This window comes from Eschscholzia californica, unplaced genomic scaffold, assembly GCF_041429995.1.
Source record: "Eschscholzia californica isolate CP2 unplaced genomic scaffold, dmEscCali1.0.p SCAF_3, whole genome shotgun sequence".
Taxonomy (NCBI): domain Eukaryota; kingdom Viridiplantae; phylum Streptophyta; class Magnoliopsida; order Ranunculales; family Papaveraceae; genus Eschscholzia; species Eschscholzia californica.
This window is the reverse complement of record NW_028238420.1, coordinates 22,169,127-22,191,000: the sequence shown is the minus strand read 5'-3', so window position 1 is coordinate 22,191,000 and position 21,874 is coordinate 22,169,127. Positions and strand designations below refer to the sequence as shown.

Genomic DNA, 21,874 nt, shown 5'->3' with positions numbered 1-21,874 from the left:
AGTGTAATGGAGTTTTAAGACATATGAAACATATTATAACAAAGAACTCACAATTCGTGCGAAAAAGTTCGTGTCACAGGTTGGTGCAATTTCTTCTTTCTAGCTTTTCGTTTCCAATCTGAGGGGTAAAAATTGACGAAAAACCCAACAAATTCAAATGTAATGGAGTTTTAAGACATATCAAACATATTGGATGACAAAACTCACAATTCGTGCGAAAAAGTTCGTGTCACAGATTGGTGCAGTTTTTTTTTGATAATGATAAGCGGGAGATGCCCGAACCGAGAACAATGAAATATAAAATCAAAAGACAGCAAAAAAAAACAAAATTACATCATTTCATTAACCCCACCCTTTCCTCATTCTCACTGTCCCTCTAGAGTCCGCATTAACGATATTGACTAATTCAACCGGAAGTTGACTAATATTCAAGTGAGTCACCCCCGGTCCGAGCTTCATCTTTGACAAGAAATCTGCAGCCTGATTGGCTTCTCTATAGACATGAAAAACTCGAAAACTTCGAAATTGACTTCGAAGCCTCTGAACTCTCTTCCACAAACGCCTCGCCCTCCATGGTAATTTCTGATGTGGTTTTGCAAGAAGTAACTTGATATTCATCGAGTCAAGACCAAGTTCAACTTCCTGCAATCCGACACTAATAACTCCAAACCCAACTCAACGCCCTGTAGCTCATGTATGAAAATAGTCTGTCCGTCAACCTGACCTGTGGCTGCTCTCACAACGGTCCCCTCCGAGTCTCGAATAATGGCTCCATACCCCGCATCCACCTCGTTCAATTCACCATCCGTATTAATCATGTATCTCCCTGCCGTCGCCCGAGTCCATTTGCATGGAGTGTAAACCGGCTTTTGGAGAGACATAGTAAGATTCCAGCGATCAATGGTTCTCCGATTCTCCTTCGTATCTTCAAACCGTTTGGTAATGGTATTCATCTTGATCCTCACTTCATCACAAATAGTGTGTATAATCAACCCCGGTGGCATGACATTACTTCTAAATACCCTATTATTCCGCTCCTTCCAAATATGATAAACATAGGCATTTAGAAGCAAACGACCCACTCGGGCAGCGATAGAAAGCCCACCAAAATGATTGATACACCACTGTAGCTCCCCTTCCCAATCTGCAGCACATACTCTCTGGAATCCCATCTTAAGTAATAACGATTCCCATATAATCTTTGTGACTGAACACCCAAAAAATAGGTGGAAAACTGTTTCTTCATCCCCCCACAGTATACACAAGTAGTGTCTATAGCCATACCCCAACTAGCCAGAAGCGATCTGGTTTTGAGGCGTTGTCGGAAAGCAAGCCATGTGATGAAGCAATGTTTGGGTATACCCCCCGGTGACCATACTAATGAAGTCCAGCTCAATCGAGTTCCTCTAGGTCGAATAGCTTCATACGTCTCTTTGAGAGTAAACTCTCCATTCTGGCTAGGCGTCCAGATCACCTCATCTCTTAGAGTACTATCTACCACCACCTCTCTAGCCTCGACCTCAATGGTCCCTAACATAGCTGCCACGTGCCTAGGGAAAGCCCAGCCTGACTGCCCGATAAACTGAGAAACCCGGGCATCTAAATGAAGGTGAGAATCATATCTATGTGTCTCCTCAAAAGCATCAAATAGAAGACCACGAGGATGCCATAAATCAGTCCAAAATTTGGTGTCATGACCATCCCCCAAAGAAGTGCAAATGAGTCGATGAGCTGTCGGTCTGCTGGCTAGAATCCGACGCCAACACCAAGAACTTCTACTCGAAGCCGATAAAGTCCAGAAGTGTTGATCTTTGATGAGATTATGTCTCACCCAATCAGCCCTCAAAGTCGTCTTACCACTAACCAGATCCCATATATGGCGAAGGTTAGACGCCTCAAACAGCACCTCGACATTACGAAGTCCGAGACCCCCTTCACCAGTTGGGTAACAAAGGCTTTCCCAGCCAATAGGAGCTCTCTTACACCCCATATCAGCACCTGACCAGAGGAACTTACTAAAGATAAAGTTGATGTCGTTCATAACCCTTTTGGGAATAACAAACACCGCTGCCCAATATAGTAACATGCTGTTCAAAACCACCTTAATGAGAAGAACACGCCCCGCAAATAATAAAAAGCGACTCTTCCAAGATTGGATTCGTCTCTTGATTTTATCAATTAGCGGGATGCAATGACTATAGGTAAGACGAGACGATATAAGAGGTAATCCCAGGTATCGAATAGGCAGAGAACCAGTACTGAATTCCAGGATGGTGGTGATATCACTCTGACGTTGAGCCGAAAGACCAGCAAAGAAGATGGTACTCTTGAGCACATTGGCCTGCAACCCCGTCGCCCGATGAAAACCAGTTAGCACATCTTTTAGAGATTGAGCCGAACCCATGTCTCCTCGAAAGAAGACCATGAGGTCATCGGCAAAACAAAGATGAGTAACCTTCGGAACTAGACACTGGGGGTGGAGCAGAAACCGACCTGCTCTTTCCTCTCGATCAATGAGGACCGCGAAAACCTCCATCATTAAAACAAACAAATATGGGGATATCGGACAGCCTTGCCGTAAACCCCGTTTCCCATCAAAGTAACCATGGGCTTCACCGTTGACCAGAATAGAGAACTTGGACGTAGTAACACAAGCCCGTATCCATTCTATAAATATGCTTGGAAAATGGAACTTACCAAGGACCAAGAGTAGTGAAGACCAACAAACTGTGTCATACGCCTTCTTAAGGTCAATCTTAACCGTACACCGAGCGGGACCAGTAGGTCGATGGTAGTTCCGAACAATCTCATGGGCCAGCATGATATTGTCTTGGATAGTACGTCCAGAGATAAAAGCTGACTGGTTTGGACTAATCATCGAATAAATAACTCCCTTCAGCCGTATAGTAAGAATCTTGGTAATGCATTTATACAACACATAACAGCAAGATATCGGTCTGAAATCTGACACTGAAGAAGCATTATCATCAATATGTTTCATATGTCTTAAAACTCCATTACATATGATTTTGGTGGGTTTTACCTCAATTTCGACCCGTTACATTGGAAATGAAAAGTCAGTAACAAGAATTTGCACCAAACTGTGACACGAACTTTTTTGCACGAGTTGTGAGTTTTGTCATCCCATATGTTTCATATGTCTTAAAACTCCATTACATTTGATTTTGTAGAGTTTTACTTTCAATTTCGACCCCTCAGATTGGTGCAGTTTCTTGTTGTTGGCATTTCGTTTCCAATCTGAGGAGTCGAAATTGAAGTAAAACTCTACAAAATCAAATGTAATGGAGTTTTAAGACATATGAAACATATGGGATGACAAAACTCACAACTCGTGCAAAAAAGTTCGTGTCACAGTTTGGTGCAATTTCTTGTTACTGACTTTTCATTTCCAATGTAACGGGTCGAAATTGAGGTAAAACCCACCAAAATCATATGTAATGGAGTTTTAAGACATATGAAACATATTGATGACAAAATTCACAATTCGTGCGAAAAAGTCCGTGTCACAGTTTGGTGCAATTTCTTTGTTTCTAGCTTTTCGTTTCCAATCTAAGGGGTAGAAATGGAAGAAAACCCCAACAAAATCATATGTAATAGAGTTTTAAGACAAATTAAACATATTGGATGACAAAACTCACAGTTTGTACGAAAAAGTTCGTGTCACAGATTAGTGCAATTCTTTGTTGCTGGCATTTCGTTTCCAATCTGAGGGGTCGAAATTGACGTAAAATTTTACAAAATCAAGTGTAATGGAGTTTTAAGACATATGAAACATATTAATCACTCTCCGATCATTATACCACTTGCTGCACCCAACATACACCGGCGTACTCCATTTAGGTTTTTTAATGCCTGGACGGAGGACCCCACATTTCGAGCCCTAGTTGCTGATGTATGGAAGGTGTCAGTACGGGGTAACCCGATGTTTCGTATGGTGACTAAACTCAAAGCTTTGAAGGCTCGATTGAATGAATGGAAGAAACATCGGTTCAATGGGGTGACAAACCAGGTAACCATTAACCTGAATTTTTTACATTCAGTGCAGGTCCGATTGCAGGGAGATCCAGCAAACCCGGTATTACGGAGGCAAGAGAGAGTAGCTACTGAAAACTATAGTAATGTTGTTCGGGCAGAAACAGCAATGCTCGGTCAACGTGCTAAAGTTGAATGGCTCACTCTCGATGACAGCAATACAGCTTATTTCCATAACTCTATTAAGGAGCGGAAGTCTCGGAACACTATCACTCGACTCAGTAGAGAGGATGGTTCGGTGGCTGAGGATCAAGTGGAAATAGCTAATATGTGTGTGGATTTCTATCAGGACTTATTCGGGCGAGATGAGGAGGATAATGAAGCATCAGAGCACATATCTAATATGGAGTTCTCACGACCGCTGACGGAAGCTGAAGGAGCTCTTCTTATCATGAGGGTGACCAGAGATGAAATATATGCTGCTCTGCAAACTATTGGTTCTGATCGATCGCCGGGGCCGGACGGGTTCTCTTCCCATTTTTTTAAGGCGTGTTGGTCGATTGTGGGAGACGATTTTGTGGAGGCCATTCAGAATTTCTTCAGCTCTGGAAAACTTCTCAAAGAGGTAAATTCTACTTTCGTGACTCTTATTGCTAAGATCGATAATGCTTCTTCAGTTTCAGACTTTAGACCTATATCTTGTTGTAATGTGTTGTATAAATGCATTACCAAGATTCTGACTATTAGACTGAAAGGAGTAATTTATTCGATGATTAGTCCGAACCAGTCAGCCTTTATCTCTGGCCGTACCATTCAGGACAATATCATGCTAGCCCATGAGATTGTCCGGAACTATCATCGACCTGATGGTCCAGCTCGGTGTACGGTCAAGATTGAACTTAAGAAGGCGTATGATACAGTCCGTTGGTCTTCACTATTCTCAGTCCTTGGAAAGTTCCATTTTCCAAGGATATTTATAGAATGGATACGGGCATGTGTCACTACGTCTAAGTTCTCTATTTTGGTCAATGGTGAAGTCCATGGTTATTTTGATGGGAAACGGGGTTTACGGCAAGGCTGTCCGATATCTCCATATCTGTTTGTTTTAATGATGGAGGTATTCGCGGTTCTGATTGATCGAGAGGAAAGGGCAGGTCGGTTTTTGCTACACCCTAAGTGTCTAGTCCCGAAGGTTACTCACCTCTGTTTTGCAGACGATCTCATGGTCTTTTTTCGAGGAGACATGGGTTCGGCCCAATCCCTAAAAGGTGTGCTAACTGGCTTTCATCGGGCGACGGGGGTTGCAGGCCAACGTGCTTAAGAGTACTATCTTCTTTGCTGGTCTTTCGGCTCAAGGTCAGAGTGATATCACCACCATCCTGGAATTCGGTACTGGTTCTCTGCCTATTCGATACTTGGGACTACCCCTCATATCATCTCGTCTTACCTATAGTCATTGCATACCGCTGATAGATAAAATCAAGGGACGAATCCAATCTTGGAAGAGTCGCTTTTTATCGTTTGCGGGGCGTGTTCTTCTCATTAAGGTGGTTTTGAACATATCACCCCTTTAAGCCTCTCAGTCAAAATCTTAGTGATACACTTATATATAACATTGCAGCAAGAAATAGGCCTGAAAGCTAACATAGAAGCAGCATTAGAAATCTTAGGAACTAAAGTAACAAGAGTGGAATTTACCTCTTTTAGAAGCTTGCCAGACTTGATCCCAACATCTCTTGAAAAACATGGAAGAAAACCCATCAGGACCTGGGGACTTATCAGAGCCTATGGTAGAGAGAGCAAACACAATCTCATCTCTAGTCACTGCTCTCTCCAGATCCTCCCCTCCCTCCAATAAAGGAGAATTGAAAGCAATAGAATCAAGGACCTCATCTTCCTCTAAGCAAGGCTGATCAGAACCTAACATAGCTTCATAAAAACCAACACACTCTGCAATAATATGGTCCTGTTCTTCCAACTTGTTACCTTCCTGATCCAATAAGGAGTGTATGCTGTTTCTAGCTCTTCTTTCCTTAATAGAGCAGTGGAAAAAAGATGTATTATGATCATCCAGAGTCAACCATTTAACCCTAGACTTTTGTTGCAACTGGGATGCCTCAGCCTTAGCCAAGTGAGTATAAGATTTCAGAGCTTCTCTTTCTTCTTCTCTAAGTCTAGCACACTGGGGTTCAGATTGAAGCTTTACCTGAACAGCTTCAAGTCCACACTTAGCTTGATCCACCTGACTAGGGAAGTCAACTGCCAAATCCCTTCTCCATACAATCAGCCTAGACTTAACAGCTTTCAGCTTAGTTACAAGCCTAAACATAGGATTTCCCACCACCTTCTCACCCCACACCTCCTTGATCATCTTCATGAACCCAGGCTCATCAATCCACCAATTGTAAAATTTAAATGGCTTCCTACCCCTACTTTTCTGCCCCAATAAAGAGACTACAACAGGAGAGTGATCTGAAGATCCAGGAAGGAGAAATTCAGCCTTAGCCTCAGGGAATAACAACAGACATTCCATATTGAGCAAGGCCCTATCCAACTTAGCACAAATATTGGCCCCAGCACTTTGCCTATTAGTCCAAGTGTGATAGCAGCCAGTAAACACACAGTCAAATACCTGAGCATCTTGGGTACAATCCAAAAAATCTCTAAGATCATCTTCCCTGACAGGATCACCCCCTATCTTCTCTTCAGCCCTAAGAATAGCATTGAAGTCCCCAAGAAACATCCAGGGCATATCAAAGTTAAACACCAGTCTCCTCATATCATTCCATAACTCTCTCCTACCTACTATCTCATTTTTGGCATAAACCATGCCAACCATAAATCTCTGCCCAGAAGGGAGTCCAACACTCACAGCCAGACATTGACTAGACTTAAACACAAGGCTAACAGCAGCAAGATTAGGATCCCACCCAATCCATATTCTACCCCCCTCATCCTCCTCATAATTGTCCAAAAACTGCCAATAAGGACTAATGCTTCTCTGAATTTTATCCTTATTCTTCTTCATAACTCGAGTCTCTACCAAACCACACATACTAAGTTTGTTAATTGGAAGGTCTCTCACCTCCATCACCCTAAGGGAGCTGTTAAGCCCCCTTACATTCCAACAAGCAAGCTTATCCATTAACATTATGTGGAGGAACACCCCCTCCCATAACATCATCATTCTCCTCCCCCTCCTGCTCTCCCAGAGCCTCAATCATAGCCTTCCCTACTGTACTAAACATAGCTATCTTCCCAGCTATAGAATTAGTACCTTTGGACTGACCAGAGCCTACCTCCTTCTCTTCTAGCCTGATCGACCTGGGTTCCCCTCCTGTACCCCTACCTGGCCAAGGACTGCCTTGCCCATGTCCAACACAATGCCTCTTATTAGCAGAGGTAGAGCTACCCCCCTGCCCTGACACTAAAAGTGGAATAGTAGTAGCATTCCCCTTCTTCTTTTTATGGCTAACCACAGACCAAGCCCCCTCCTCCCCTTGCTTACTCAAATCCACATCTCCTTTCCCTACTGTAATAGACTCCAAATCCAACATAGGGTGATCCTCCTGTCGAGGAACCACATTGGACAGAGCATCAGCATCAGGTAAACCAGAAGGATGAGACCCTTGAGCTAGCACCACAGCCCCATCTTCCTTTCTCGCATGTGTCCCCACAGAAGTAGCCTCAGCATTAGCTTTACCCTTCTCTGCTTGTCTAGCTCGACCTGCTCTTCTCTGCTGGGCATTAGGTCGAACACCTTGAGGGCACCTTCTGTGCGAGTGTCCAAACACCCCACAAACACCACACCGACCAGGCTTCCATGAGTATTCCACAGCTATGTCAATAACTCTATCCTCGTCAATCATAAGTTTAACCGAATCAGGCATAGGGTTATCCAACTCCATCTCAATGCAGACTCGAGCAAAAGACATACGAGTCTGCTTCTCTGTTTGATCATCAAGGATGAGAGGCACACCCAATGTACTTGCAATCATACCAATTCCCTGGGCATTGAACATCACATAAGGGATGTTTCTCAAGTTTACGCAAATAGGAACAGTATTCATTTCCTCTATTTCCTCCTCAATATTCAATTTCCATGGACGGATGACAAATAATCTATTGGCAATATAGACCGGTCCAAGCTCCAAAACCATTTTCCTATCTTCTTCTAGATCGAATTTCAGCACAAAAGCAGACACACCATGAGCAGTGATTGTCATCTCTCCCTTCAACCTCCAAGCTCTACGTAAAGCTCCTAGCACCACAGGATACGCCAATCTATCACCCAAAAAGTAGCCAAATAACACTTTCTCACACTGTTGTATTTGCTCTTTGAAATCCCTCATACAAACCATTGCCACCTTCTCGCCATTGATAACCACTGGTGGAGAGTAAACCAGCTTCGCCTTAGTAGCAGAACCACCACGACGAAAAAGATTCGCCCAACTCGAGCCACCAGAGGATACAGGAGTTCCATCAAAGTCAGTCCCATCTCTAGAAGCCGACCTTCCCTCAACCTTTCTCAGTTGTTCTGAGGAAGCTCGAACTCCACCATGGGAGGAGCTCACCTCACCAACCAGTGGGAGAGAAAACCTTGCCCCCTCAGTCGCCAGCATTCACTTCAAAAGAAGGAAATCCAGCCGACCAGAAAGTTGTCGGAACCAAAGAAGCAACGTGAGGCTAAGAAGACCGGAGATGTCGGAGAGACAACCCTGTCTCCTCACACAGAAACCAAGAAGACAATGACTCCAAGAAACTTGGCCGGAAAACCCCACCGGAAACAATCGCGCCGCCAAACCCTAGGAAAATGCACCACCCGGCTGTTTCTCTCTCCTCTTTCCCACTTTTTAGTTTGGTGCAATTTCTTGTTGCTGACTTTTCATTTCCAATGTAACGGGTCGAAATTGAGGTAAAACCCACCAGAATCATATGTAATGGAGTTTTAAGACATATGAAACATATTGATGACAAAATTCACAATTCTTGCGAAAAAGTCCGTGTCACAGTTTGGTGCAATTTCTTTGTTTCTAGCTTTTCGTTTCCAATCTAAGGGGTAGAAATTGAAGAAAACCCCAACAAAATCATATGTAATAGAGTTTTAAGACAAATTAAACATATTGGATGGCAAAACTCACAGTTTGTGCGAAAAAGTTCGTGTCACAGATTAGTGTAATTTTTTGTTGCTGGCATTTCGTTTCCAATCTGAGGGGTCGAAATTGACGTAAAATTTTACAAAATCAAGTGTAATGGAGTTTTAAGACATATGAAACATATTATAACACAGAACTCACAATTCGTGCGAAAAAGTCCGTGTCACAGGTTGGTGCAATTTCTTCTTTCTAGCTTTTCGTTTCCAATCTGAGGGGTAAAAATTGACGAAAAACCCAACAAATTCAAATGTAATGGAGTTTTAAGACATATCAAACATATTGGATGACAAAACTCACAATTCGTGCGAAAAAGTTCGTGTCACAGATTGGTGCAGTTTCTTGTTGTTGGCATTTCGTTTCCAATCTGAGGGGTCGAAATTGAAGTAAAACTCTACAAAACCAAATGTAATTGAGTTTTAAGACATGTGAAACATATGGGATGACAAAACTTACAACTCGTGCAAAAAAGTTCGTGTCACAGTTTGGTGCAATTTCTTGTTGCTGACTTTTCATTTCCAATGTAACGGGTCGAAATTGAGGTAAAACCCACCAAAATCATATGTAATGGAGTTTTAAGACATGAAACATATTGATGACAAAATTCACAATTCTTGCGAAAAAGTCCGTGTCACAGTTTGGTGCAATTTCTTTGTTTCTAGCTTTTCGTTTCCAATCTAAGGGGTAGAAATTGAAGAAAACCCCAACAAAATCATATGTAATAGAGTTTTAAGACAAATTAAACATATTGGATGACAAAACTTACAGTTTGTGCGAAAAAGTTCGTGTCACAGATTAGTGCAATTTTTTGTTGCTGGCATTTCGTTTCCAATCTGAGGGGTCGAAATTGACGTAAAATTTTACAAAATCAAGTGTAATGGAGTTTTAAGACATATGAAACATATTATAACACAGAACTCACAATTCGTGCGAAAAAGTCCGTGTCACAGGTTGGTGCAATTTCTTCTTTCTAGCTTTTCGTTTCCAATCTGAGGGGTAAAAATTGACGAAAAATCCAACAAATTCAAATGTAATGGAGTTTTAAGACATATCAAACATATTGGATGACAAAACTCACAATTCGTGCGAAAAAGTTCGTGTCACAGATTGGTGCAGTTTCTTGTTGTTGGCATTTCGTTTCCAATCTGAGGGGTCGAAATTGAAGTAAAACTCTACAAAACCAAATGTAATGGAGTTTTAAGACATATGAAACATATGGGATGACAAAACTCACAACTCGTTCAAAAAAGTTCGTGTCACAGTTTGGTGCAATTTCTTGTTGCTGACTTTTCATTTCCAATGTAACGGGTCGAAATTGAGGTAAAACCCACCAAAATCATATGTAATGGAGTTTTAAGACATATAAAACATATTGATGACAAAATTCACAATTCGTGCGAAAAAGTTTGTGTCACAGTTTGGTGCAATTTCTTGTTTCTAGCTTTTCGTGTCCAATCTAAGTGGTACAAATTGAGGAAAACCCCAAATAAATCGTACGTAATGGAGTTTTAAGACATATTAAACATATTGGATGACAAAACTCACAGTTTGTGCGATTAAAAGTTCGTGTCACGGATTAGTGCAATTTTTTGTTGCTGACATTTTGTTTCCAATCTGAGGGGTCGAAATTGACGTAAAATTTTACAAAATAAAGTGTAATGGAGTTTTAAGACATATGAAACATATTATAACACAGAACCCATTTTTTTTAAGGAGTGTTGGGACATCGTGGTAGATGACTTTGTGGAAGCTATCCAGAGGTTCTTCAGCTCAGGAAAACTTCTCAAAGAGGTAAACTCTACTTTTGTGACTCTAATTCCTAAAATAGATAACGCTTCTTCAGTGTCAGATTTCAGACCGATATCTTGTTGTAATGTGTTGTATAAATGCATTACCAAGATTCTTGCTATACGGCTGAAGGGAGTTATTTATTCGATGATCATTCTGAACCAATCAGCCTTTATTACTGGCCGTACTATTCAGGACAATATCATGCTAGCCCATGAGATTGTTCGGAATTACCACCGACCAGACATATCGGCTAGGTGTACGGTTAAGATTGACCTCAAAAAGGCGTATGACACAGTTCGTTTGTCTTCTCTATTCTCTGTCCTTGATAAGTTTCATTTTCCAAGGATATTCATAGAATGGCTACGGGCCTGTGTGACTACGTCTAAGTTCTCGATTATGGGTAATGGTGATGCCCACGGTTATTTTGATGGGAAGCGAGGTCTATGGCAGGGATGCCCGATTTCTCCATATCTGTTTGTGTTAATGATGGAGGTATTCACGGTTCTTATTGATCGAGAGGAGAGAGCGGGTCGATTTCTGCTACACCCTAAGTGTCGAGTTCCGAAAGTTACTCACCGTTGTTCCGATCTCATGGTATTCTTTCGAGGAAACGCAGATTCGGTTCAATCTCTAAAAGGTGTGTTAACTGGTTTTCATCGGGCGACGGGGTTGCAGGCCAATGTGCTCAAGAGTACGGTTTTCTTTGCTGGTCTTTCGGCCCAAGGTCAGAGTGATATTACTAGTATTCTGGAATTCGGTACTGGTTCTCTTCCTATCCGATACTTGGGTTTGCCTCTTATATCGTCTCGTCTCACCCATAGTCACTGTATTTCGTTGATTGATAAAATCAAGGGACGAATCCAATCTTGGAAGAGTCGTTTTTTATCGTTCGCGGGGCAAGTTCTCCTCGTAAAGGTGGTTTTGAATAGTGTATTACTATATTGGCCAGTAGTGTTCGTTATTCCCAAGAGAGTAATAAATGACATTAACTCCATCTTCAGCAAGTTCCTGTGGTTTGGTGCGGATATGCGGTGTAAGAGAACTCCCATTGGCTGGGAAAGCCTCTGTTACCCCACGGACGATGGGGGACTAGGTTTCGTAATATCGAGGTTTTGTTCGAGGCGTCAAATCTTCGTCATATATGGGAGCTGGTGAGTGGTAAGACGACTTTGTGGGCTGAGTGGGTGAGAAATAATCTCATCAAAGATCAGCACTTCTGGACTTTATCGGCTCCGAGTAGAAGTTCTTGGTGTTGGCGTCGGATTCTAGCCAGCAGGCCGACGGCTCAACGACTCATTTGCACTTCTCTGGGGGATGGTCATAATACTAATTTCTGGACTGATTTATGGCATCCTCGTGGTCTTCTATTTGATGCATTTGAGGAGACACATAGACAGTTCTCACCTTCACTTAAACTACGGGTTTCTCAATTTATTGGGCAGTCAAGATGGGTTTTTCCTACTCATATAGCAGCTATGTTGGGGACTATCGAGGTTGAGGCTAGAGAGGTGGCGGTAGATAGTACTCTCAGAGACGAGGTGATCTGGATGCCCAGCCAGAATGGAGAGTTTACTCTCAAAGAGATGTACCAAGCAATTCGACCCAGAGGAACTCGGTTGAGCTGGACTTCCTTGGTATGGTCACCGGGTGGTATACCCAAACATTGTTTCATCGCGTGGCTTGCCTTTCGAAGACGCCTCAAAACCAGATCTCTTCTGGCTAGTTGGGGTATGGTTATAGACACTACATGTGTCTTCTGTGGGGTAGATGAAGAAACAGATTTCTACCTATTCTTTGACTGTTCGATAACAAAGAATATTTAGGAATCGCTATTACTCGAGATGGGATTTCAGAGAGTATGTGCTATTGATTGGGAAGAGGAGTTACAGTGGTGTCTCAATCACTTTGGTGGGCTTTCTATTGCTGCCCGAGTGGGTCATTTGCTTTTAGATGCCAATGTCTATCATATTTGGAAGGAGCGGAATAACAGGGTATTTAGAAGCAATGTCATGCTACTGGGCTTGATTATCCACACTATTTGTGATGAAATGCGGATCAAGCTGAATACCGTTACTAAACGGTTTTAAGATACCGAGGAGAATCGGAGGTCCATCGATCGCTGGAATCTTACTATCTCTCTTCAAAAGTCGATTTATACTTCATGTAAATGGACTCGACCGATGGCAGGGAGATATATGATTAATACAGATGGTGATCTGAACGAGGTGTATGCGGTTTATGGAGCCATTATTCAAGATTCAGAGGGAATTGTTGTTAGAGCAGCCACTAGACAGGTTGATGGACAGTCTATCTTCATACATGAGCTGCAGGGTGTTGAGTTGGGGTTGGAGTTAGCACTTAGTGCTGGGCTGTAGCGCCCCAAATCCCAGATCTCAAGCTAACCACCTTGAAATCGAATATTTGAGACCTTCAAACTGGATCCACGAGCAACACCTACCATGAGTGCACAATCAATACCTGAAAAACAAAATAGCTGAGTTAAAACCCAACTGTAGTAGATTTCTTCAAACCTAAGTCTCGGGTAGGCAAGGTTAATCCCCAATCAAGGAAGCATTGCATTCATATTCATTATTGGCATTATCTGAAATTTAACGGTGAATACTAACATAATATATCAGATTTATCCAATCCCTCTCGAAACTAATAATTTATGTCCTTTGATTAATTACTAGGTTTTCCGGTTCTCGTATTTTAATCTAATACTAACCCTGATAATACAACGATCTTTTTTTATTCAGCAGATAAAAAATATCATGCCTTTAACTAAGGTAAACCTTTATAGCCACAAACTTGACATGTACGTCGACAAACACATTATGTCGAAAGACACAATCATCAAACTCTCGTTCAGGTATCTCAGACCAATACATAACAAACATTGACTCTTATCAAGAATTACAAACAAGCTCACCAAACAATTCAAGTCAACAACACATGACAAGTCAGAAGGGATGATGCTCATAGTAGATCCTCACGTGGATCGCAATCTCAAACAAGAAAATAAAAATAATAATTAACAAACATAGACTCGCCACTAGAAGGTATCTACCTAGGAGATACATTTTCTAAAGAACAGAAACCGTGTGAATTATCTCAATAAATTCGTCCATCGGAGACTGTTCTGACACCTTGTACGAAAACAATCATAACTTCTCACTCGAAAATCGGATTAATGAACTGTTTGAACTACTAAAAAGTAGACGAACAGACCTTTCCAACCACATAAGAATCACACTTAGATTCATTATATATCTACACCAGATTCAATTTTAATATAAACTGACGTGCAGTAGACACTGTTCTGACACCTTGTACGAAAACTATCGTAACTCTTCACTCGGAACTCGTATTAACAAACCATTTGAATTACTAGAAAGTAGACAAACAGACCTTTCCAAACATATAAGAATCATACCTAGATTCTTCATATATCAATACCAGATGTTAGTAGAATTTAGACCGAAATACTGTCCTCTCTATATGTTTTATGAAATTCTAGATAAAACTAGTCTCTAAGCCATTTGAACTACTAGAAAGTAGACAAACAGATCTTTCCAAACATATAAGAATCATACCTAGATTCTTCATATATCAATACTAGATGTTAGTAGAATTTAGACCGAAATACTGTCCTCTCTATATGTTTTATGAAATTCTAGATAAAACTAGTCTCTAAGCCATTTAATCGTTCTTTCATGTGATTAACAATACTATACCTATCATGGAATAAATTGAAAGAGCCTACAAAAAAATTAGGAGATAGGAAATCTACCTCTTTTCGCCTTAGATGACTTTAAGACCACAACCATGGCTTGTTCTCTCACTAGAGAACTCTATTTCCATCACTTTTCTTCTTTATTCCTCCTCCCTTCACTAAGGAGCGGCTGCACCCTCTTTCTTTTCTATAGGGTTTCCCCAAAAGTGAAGAGAAATAGAGTTTTTAAACCCACCAGTATTTCATCTAAACAAAACTGACCTAGACTTTTATTATTTCCACCCAATTTGGTATATCAAGAAAATAGGGGTGTTACAATCTTCCACCCTAAAAAGAGGATTTCGTCCTCGAAATCAAATATCCACAATCACAAACAATATGCAATCAAGTGTAGCAAATGCTAGAACATGAATGTTATACAAGCACAAGAAAAACAACACAACTGAAGTCAACCTGTTACACGGTTGAAAAGATCCATACAATACAACTTCCCTTTTGGAGGGGCATAACCAATTTTTGAGGTCCACAAGATAGCTTCACTTAGCATCCGTGTTTGCATCGACTTAAACCTCTCAATAAACCATTGATACCTCCCAAAGAGGGGATCCGTGCAACACGAGCACTTTACATATGAGCAGGAGGCGAGCCAACCTCTAGTTGGTAAATTACTTCTCAAACTAGAAGTATGTGGTCCACAAGAATGAACTTGTGTTTGCATCGATCATCCTGTCAAGGCAACCACCTATGGATTACAACCGTCAATCCATATTAGAACCCAAGCCCCTGGTCCACTAGGTTGTCCAATATCATATTGACAAACCCGTGTTTGCAATCGACCCACATGTCGAGCAAACCAATCTTAGTTCAATTCATTACTTCTCAAACTAGAAGTATGTGGTCCACAAGAATGAACTTGTGTTTGCATCGATCATCATGTCGAGCCAACCACCAATCACTTATGGATTATAACCGTCAATCCATATTAGAACTCAAGCCCCTAGTCCACTGGGTTGTCCAATATCACATTGACAAGCCCGTGTTTGCAATCGACCCACATGTCGAGCCAACCAGTCTTAGTTCAATCCATTAACAAAACTCAAGATCATGGTCCACCAAGTTATCCAATATCGCATTAGTAACTAATGTTTGCAATCGACCCACGTGTCGAGCCAACCATTCTTGGTTCAATCCAATAAGTAGGACTTAAAATCATGGTCCACGAAGTTGTCCACTATCACGACAACAAACACGTGTTTGCATCGACCCACATGTCGAGCCAACCATTCTCAGTTAACATTTTCTCATCGAAACAAATTTTTAAGTTGATTCATAATCAACTGATACATTATCACCCAACACACATTCAACAACCCAAAATCCCATAAAAGTAGGGATTTTCAGTACCCTCATGTATATCATAAATATATGTATTGCTACAATCACAATCACATACCTTAGGTTTGACATCACGGTCAAATAAGACATTTACTCGCACGCATCACAAACAAAAAGTACATCACATCAATAGCCATTATCCTTCCCATGGAAAATTTGCACTCACAATTTAGATTCCGAAAACACAAAAACAACTTCTTTCAAGTTTTCACAAGAAGGCAATTCCAAAAGCACATTCTAGATTCAACCAGTTGTGCAAGACACTAATTGGCCAGTATAGTGGTGTTAAAGTCACCTAGCACTAGCCACGGAGCCTCAGAACCCATCATAAGAAACTCAAGGTCCCTCCAAAGCTCCCGGCGATGAACAGTACTATTACTTCCATACACCACTGCCATAAGAAAACCCGAACCATCTGGAAACCGAACACCACCTGCAATAACTTGCCCTCCAACATGGGACACGGTGAAATCAACCCTACTCGGATCCCATCCAATCCAAATCCTTCCACCCGGAACGGCCACATAATTATCAATAAAAGTCCAGCTAGAGTTAAGACTTTGTTGAATGCGAATCTTATTACGCTCCTGGACATGAGTTCTAGAAGTCCACACAAACCAATTCTGTTCAATCTCACCAAATCTCTCACACTTTTCGTGCGAAGAGTATCATTAAGACCTCACACGTTCCAGCATGCTATATTAATCATTTAACTATTGGAGTAATGTTTCGACCCCCTCAAAGGTCTCCAGATTACTCTCCATTCTCAAAGTACTCGAAATAGGGACAGAATCATTCCGTGAGTTGTTGACCGAGGGGTCATCTTCCTCATGGAGATGTTCATCACCTTTGTCTATATGGTCCCTATCCATGTCCTCCCTTTCCTGTTCACGGATATGATTTCCTAATTCTAATCATCATGAGTATTTAAAACCGAGAAAGTATTACCTGTGTGCGAACCATTCGTACCTGATTTGTTATGGAGATTTGTCGCGTTCCTCGCTATTTTCCGACGTGGTTGATCCATTTTTTCTAAATTTCCAGCACCGATGGTGAATCTATTATTCCGTGGGACTACCATTGACCACTCACCATTTGTATCACAGCTATCTTTTGAGGTTTGATGGACTGAATCGTTAGTCGCTGCCGTTGCCGAGCGTTTCCTACCACCTTCCTGTCGGTTGGGACCAGAGCCCCTAACATTAGAAACATTAATTTGACGATTGTCTTGATAGTTTCTTGATTTTATCAAGTTCAAACCATTCTGTCCAGATTTTGTGTTGTCCAAACTCTCTCCTCGAACCCCTTCTCTAACTTGCGAATTACCTTCATTTAGGTCAGCACCCTTGCCATTTGAATTTAACCTCAATTTGGGACACTTAGATTCATCATGTCCAAAAATTTTGCATTCTCCGCATCTGTCCGGTTTCCACGAATACTCCACTGGCACCTTCACTTTATGCTCTCAACAGTCCATCCTTTACTCGCAGCTCAACTACATCGGGTAAACATTGATCAACACTCACTTCCACACAAACACGTGCAAATGCCAGCCTTTCTTTTGATTTCGTTCGCTTATCTTGTCGAAGAGGAGTTCCCACCACACTAGCAATGTAAGAGATCCCTTTCGGATTCCAACAAAGGAGAGGTATGTTCCTCAAACAAATCCATATCGGGATGGTCTTCATCTCTTGAAGTTCGGGTTATGGATTGGTGAATGAAAACGCAAGCCGCGATGAACTAACCAATCAGCTAAAGATTAAAGATTAAGTGACTTATAGAAGCCAACAAAGAATATTGAATAAATAGGAAAAGGCACCCTATACTGCTACATATATCGAGAGAGGGAGAGATTCTAACATAAGGGGGCTTCTACTTGTAACGACTATAATTTTGACAAATATGATGAAGCAATGGACTGAAGATCTAACGTTTACAACGGGGCGTCGCCTAGGAATACAAACCCACTACAGCCATAAATAGTAAACCTGGCATTAGTCGACAAGGCCCTGAAAGTAGTAGAAGGAGACTGTTTTGCTTAATGCTGAATATAGATATGCTGCACAAAAGAACATAATAGCAAGTTAGAACAGAAACCTTACAAAATCTCCAAGAAATCAGAAGGATAACCAAAACAGATTCACCAAACCCAGAAATAACATGAGAACTCCCAAATGAACGTTCCTCTTCCTCGCTCCAGGTGATGGACTGAGTATGAACACCTACAACCACCTTAATGTAAATCCCTGAAAATAAGGTAAAAAAGTTATTTACTTCAATAGTTGAGTAAGTACATATCCAGAAAGAATCAACATCACATAAGGAACTTCAAATAGCAAACACCAAACATGCAAGTCATTTTTTTAAAATCAACATAAAATATAAAACACCAAACATGTAATTCATTCAAAGTTTCAAAAGAAAAAGAAGGTTGATGTAACTGTAAGCAAACTGTTTGCATAGATATCTCCCTATAAAAACAAGCAACTTCTAAAAGTTGGTGTAGAAGACCACCTTTAGAAGAAACCAATATGCTCCTAATCCACTGGTGAAACAGAAAGATAGTCTTCACACCACTTAAAGGCTCAAGAAATGCACTGGCACAAGCTAACAAATTTCGGGTTTTAAAAAAATGTGAAGGAAGAAATTCACGTTTTAGTCTTTTTGGCAGGGTACGGCGTGCGGCAATAAGTGCAGATGCTAAAAGCACGATTATGGAAATTTTAAAATGAATAGGTAGAATGAATAGCACAGAGAGTAAACTGAGCTTAACTGGGAGAATATAATTATGTGATGTATCTCAATCACTCTTTTAAACCACTTAAACCCTTTTCCCCTTCCTTATGCTAATTCAAGGTTTCAAACAGAAAGTAAACTAAGCTTCCACTAAAGCAACTTAAGTAGAACCTCCTTAACATAACACCATCAAGCTAAATGCAGGTCCTAAAACACCAACTGCAGGTGAGCGTCTGAATCTGGACAGGTGACACCCAAGTAGCATCATCATTAATTCCTGCATATTGAATTGAAAAAACATAACCTAAGAAAAAAACATAACCTAAACAAAATGTTACTCCCATGTAATTACTCCCTTCAAGAGAAGAACCAACTAGTTCTCCATGAATCAAATCCTTATCAGTTGGGATCAAAGAAAATAGTCTAGCCAAAGGTTGATCTCTCCAAAACTGAGAAAGACAATCTAGTAGAATTGAGCAGAAAGAGAAAAAACTAATCAAACTATAAGTTTGTACTGGGGAATAAGACTGTTACTCTTTTGTAAATCAAGAAATAACCAAGTATCGGTAGCTAACACTTCCACAACAAATCCCTGCAATATTGGGAGAGAATTTGTATATTAAATATTTGAATAAAGAAACAATGAACTTAAGATATAAAACTGAAGTACCCAAGTTTGTATATAAAACTCTACAACAATAAAAACGTAATCGCTTCTCCAGGTAGATCCTATCATCCAGGAAACAGACAACAGCCAAGATGATTCTCATACCTGCATAAATGGGGAAAAGGAAACCAGATTGAGTGGAAGAAAATAGAAACCAAGTATGCCCGTATCCACTGTTACACGTCCGGCATGAAGAGGTCAGACGACTATCAAAACTTCCAGAATCCATTTCCAATCACCAAGTGTCCATGATCATGTTATTCATTGATTAAATACATTATACATCAAAACATAATTAGTACACGGATAAAAAAGAAAAACAAGTAAAGAAAGACCCATACGAATACAGCCTATAGAACTCTGTTGACTTCACCCCTCTTACTAAACAATCAAGCAAAATATATACGTGGACAACTAAAAAGCCAAAGGTTTAAAGCCACCATCCATTTTCATTTTAAAAGGTCACCCTCGAGAGAAGAAAAGAAGAAGGACCAAAAGTAAAAAAGGCAAGGAGGAAATTTTGGTTACTAATACCAGCGGCAATTATTTGGAATCTCTGGAAGGATAAGAACAACAAGATCTTCAAGGGAGCAAAGTTGACATAGAAGACATCAAAGGAACCATTTTCGCTTAGCTAGGATTTTAAAAGATTTCAAGGATGTTTCTTTTTTTGTCATGGTTGTTAACTGGGATACTTGGATGATGTAACAAGTCCCTCAAGTTTTCAGCTTTTCTTTTATCTTTGTAAATCCCTTTTTCTTCAATATATTCATTCTAATCTTTCAAAAAAAAAAAAAAATCTGACCCATGGAGCAAGCACCAGAAAGTTGTTTTGTTGGACTTGGAATTCCACCTATCCTGCACCAAGATAAGACCATAAACAATTTTACAGATGTAGATCACCAAGACATGACACTTTAAAACTGAAAAAAACAAAAGACTAAATTACAATCGCAGCATCCAGCAAGTTCCAGCAACCCCGACAAGAAAGATTTCCCATTTTGTAAAACCAATCCAACAACTTTAGAAACGAAGGAACACAACCAAGGGTAACCATTTTCTCTTGGCAAAACAAATTAACAACATACTCCCCTAAATGCATTCGTACTATAGCCTAAATAGAGAGAATAACAAAATCATCATGTACATTATAACAGATTACCTATTCGGAGAAAATGAGCAAACAGAAAACCTAGAATAAAACGCAAAACTTGATTAGCATAAAACTCAAAGGTGGAGAAGGGAAAATGAACATTTGCCAATGAGGAACCATTAGAGAAATTTAGGAATTAAGATAACGTCACCAAACACTACCAGTTAAGAAAATAGGTTCTCTCACGATTGATATGAGCCAAATATGGATCGTAGACATCTCAAATAACGTACTCCGAGAAACCAAATCAAATCGTCAAGCAATAAAGAGTCCTTTGGACAAAAAAACCAGAAAACAAAAATAAGGATCCAACACACTAAGAAATTTAAAGGAAATCTCAACAGGGTTGAGCAAGTCAAAAAACAAATAGGAACCCAGAAACAGGTGGCAAGCAAGACTCGGCAATCCATACCTTTCCCCTCACCACGTCAGATATTGAACTCAGTATTGATATCTACCAACCTTGTAACTCATATCGCTAAACATCAGGCGGAAAAAACAAATTTATACTCCAATAAAAATCTATCAGTAAACTTCCATACCAACAACTTAAAATAGAAACTCCCTCTAGAGAGACCAAGTCAGAATTCCCTTTCCTCCAACAACCGGAAGAGTCACTGAATCTGCAAAGCATACATCACAAGTCACACGTTGTGAATATAATTTAAAGTAAATGTGAACAATAAGTATGTGGAAAAGACCTCTGCACGAAATGTAACCGCAAGTTTATATAAGAAAGAAACCCTTCGTAGAAACCAAAGCGCTCCCACTATGGAAACCTAATCCTATTGTAAACAAAGATAATCGAGCAAGATAAGTTCTACCACACTTCAAGAAATGCAAAGCAAGTTATTTTTCCGTGAAAAAACGTGTGACACGCTAACCCTTCCAGGTCCACACCACATATTCTTAAAAGTAAGGTTAAGGAATTTCGTATTACGAATAGGAAAAAGACTAAAATAAACTGAAGGAGATGTCCTTCGACCAAGATTGCAATGCGAGCAATTTGTCGGCTAGGACAATTGATGAAGAAGATCATCAAGTCCGGTTGATTTAGGGGTCGTAGAGTTTAAGCTAGAAACCAACTACGATCGCGGCTAACTTCGATCGGATCCTACAACGGGTTACACATAAGAGTGTCAATTTGATCTAGGATATGACTAGTGGGAGTGAGATATAATAATGGGAGTGTCCCATAAATATATCTCATAGGCCTAAAGAAAAATTAAGCAAAGATAGTACAAAAAGCC

General features: G+C 40.5%; 1 protein-coding gene across 1 annotated transcript; it reads right to left on the bottom strand.

Annotated features, from left to right (window-relative positions):
- Window positions 1–5,659: 5,659 nt before the first annotated feature.
- Window positions 5,660–7,084, bottom strand: LOC147549036 (uncharacterized). The gene has a single exon (XM_086668185.1). The coding sequence runs from the start codon at window positions 7,082–7,084 to the stop codon at window positions 5,660–5,662; it is 1,425 nt and encodes a 474-aa protein (XP_086524311.1).
- Window positions 7,085–21,874: the final 14,790 nt, after the last annotated feature.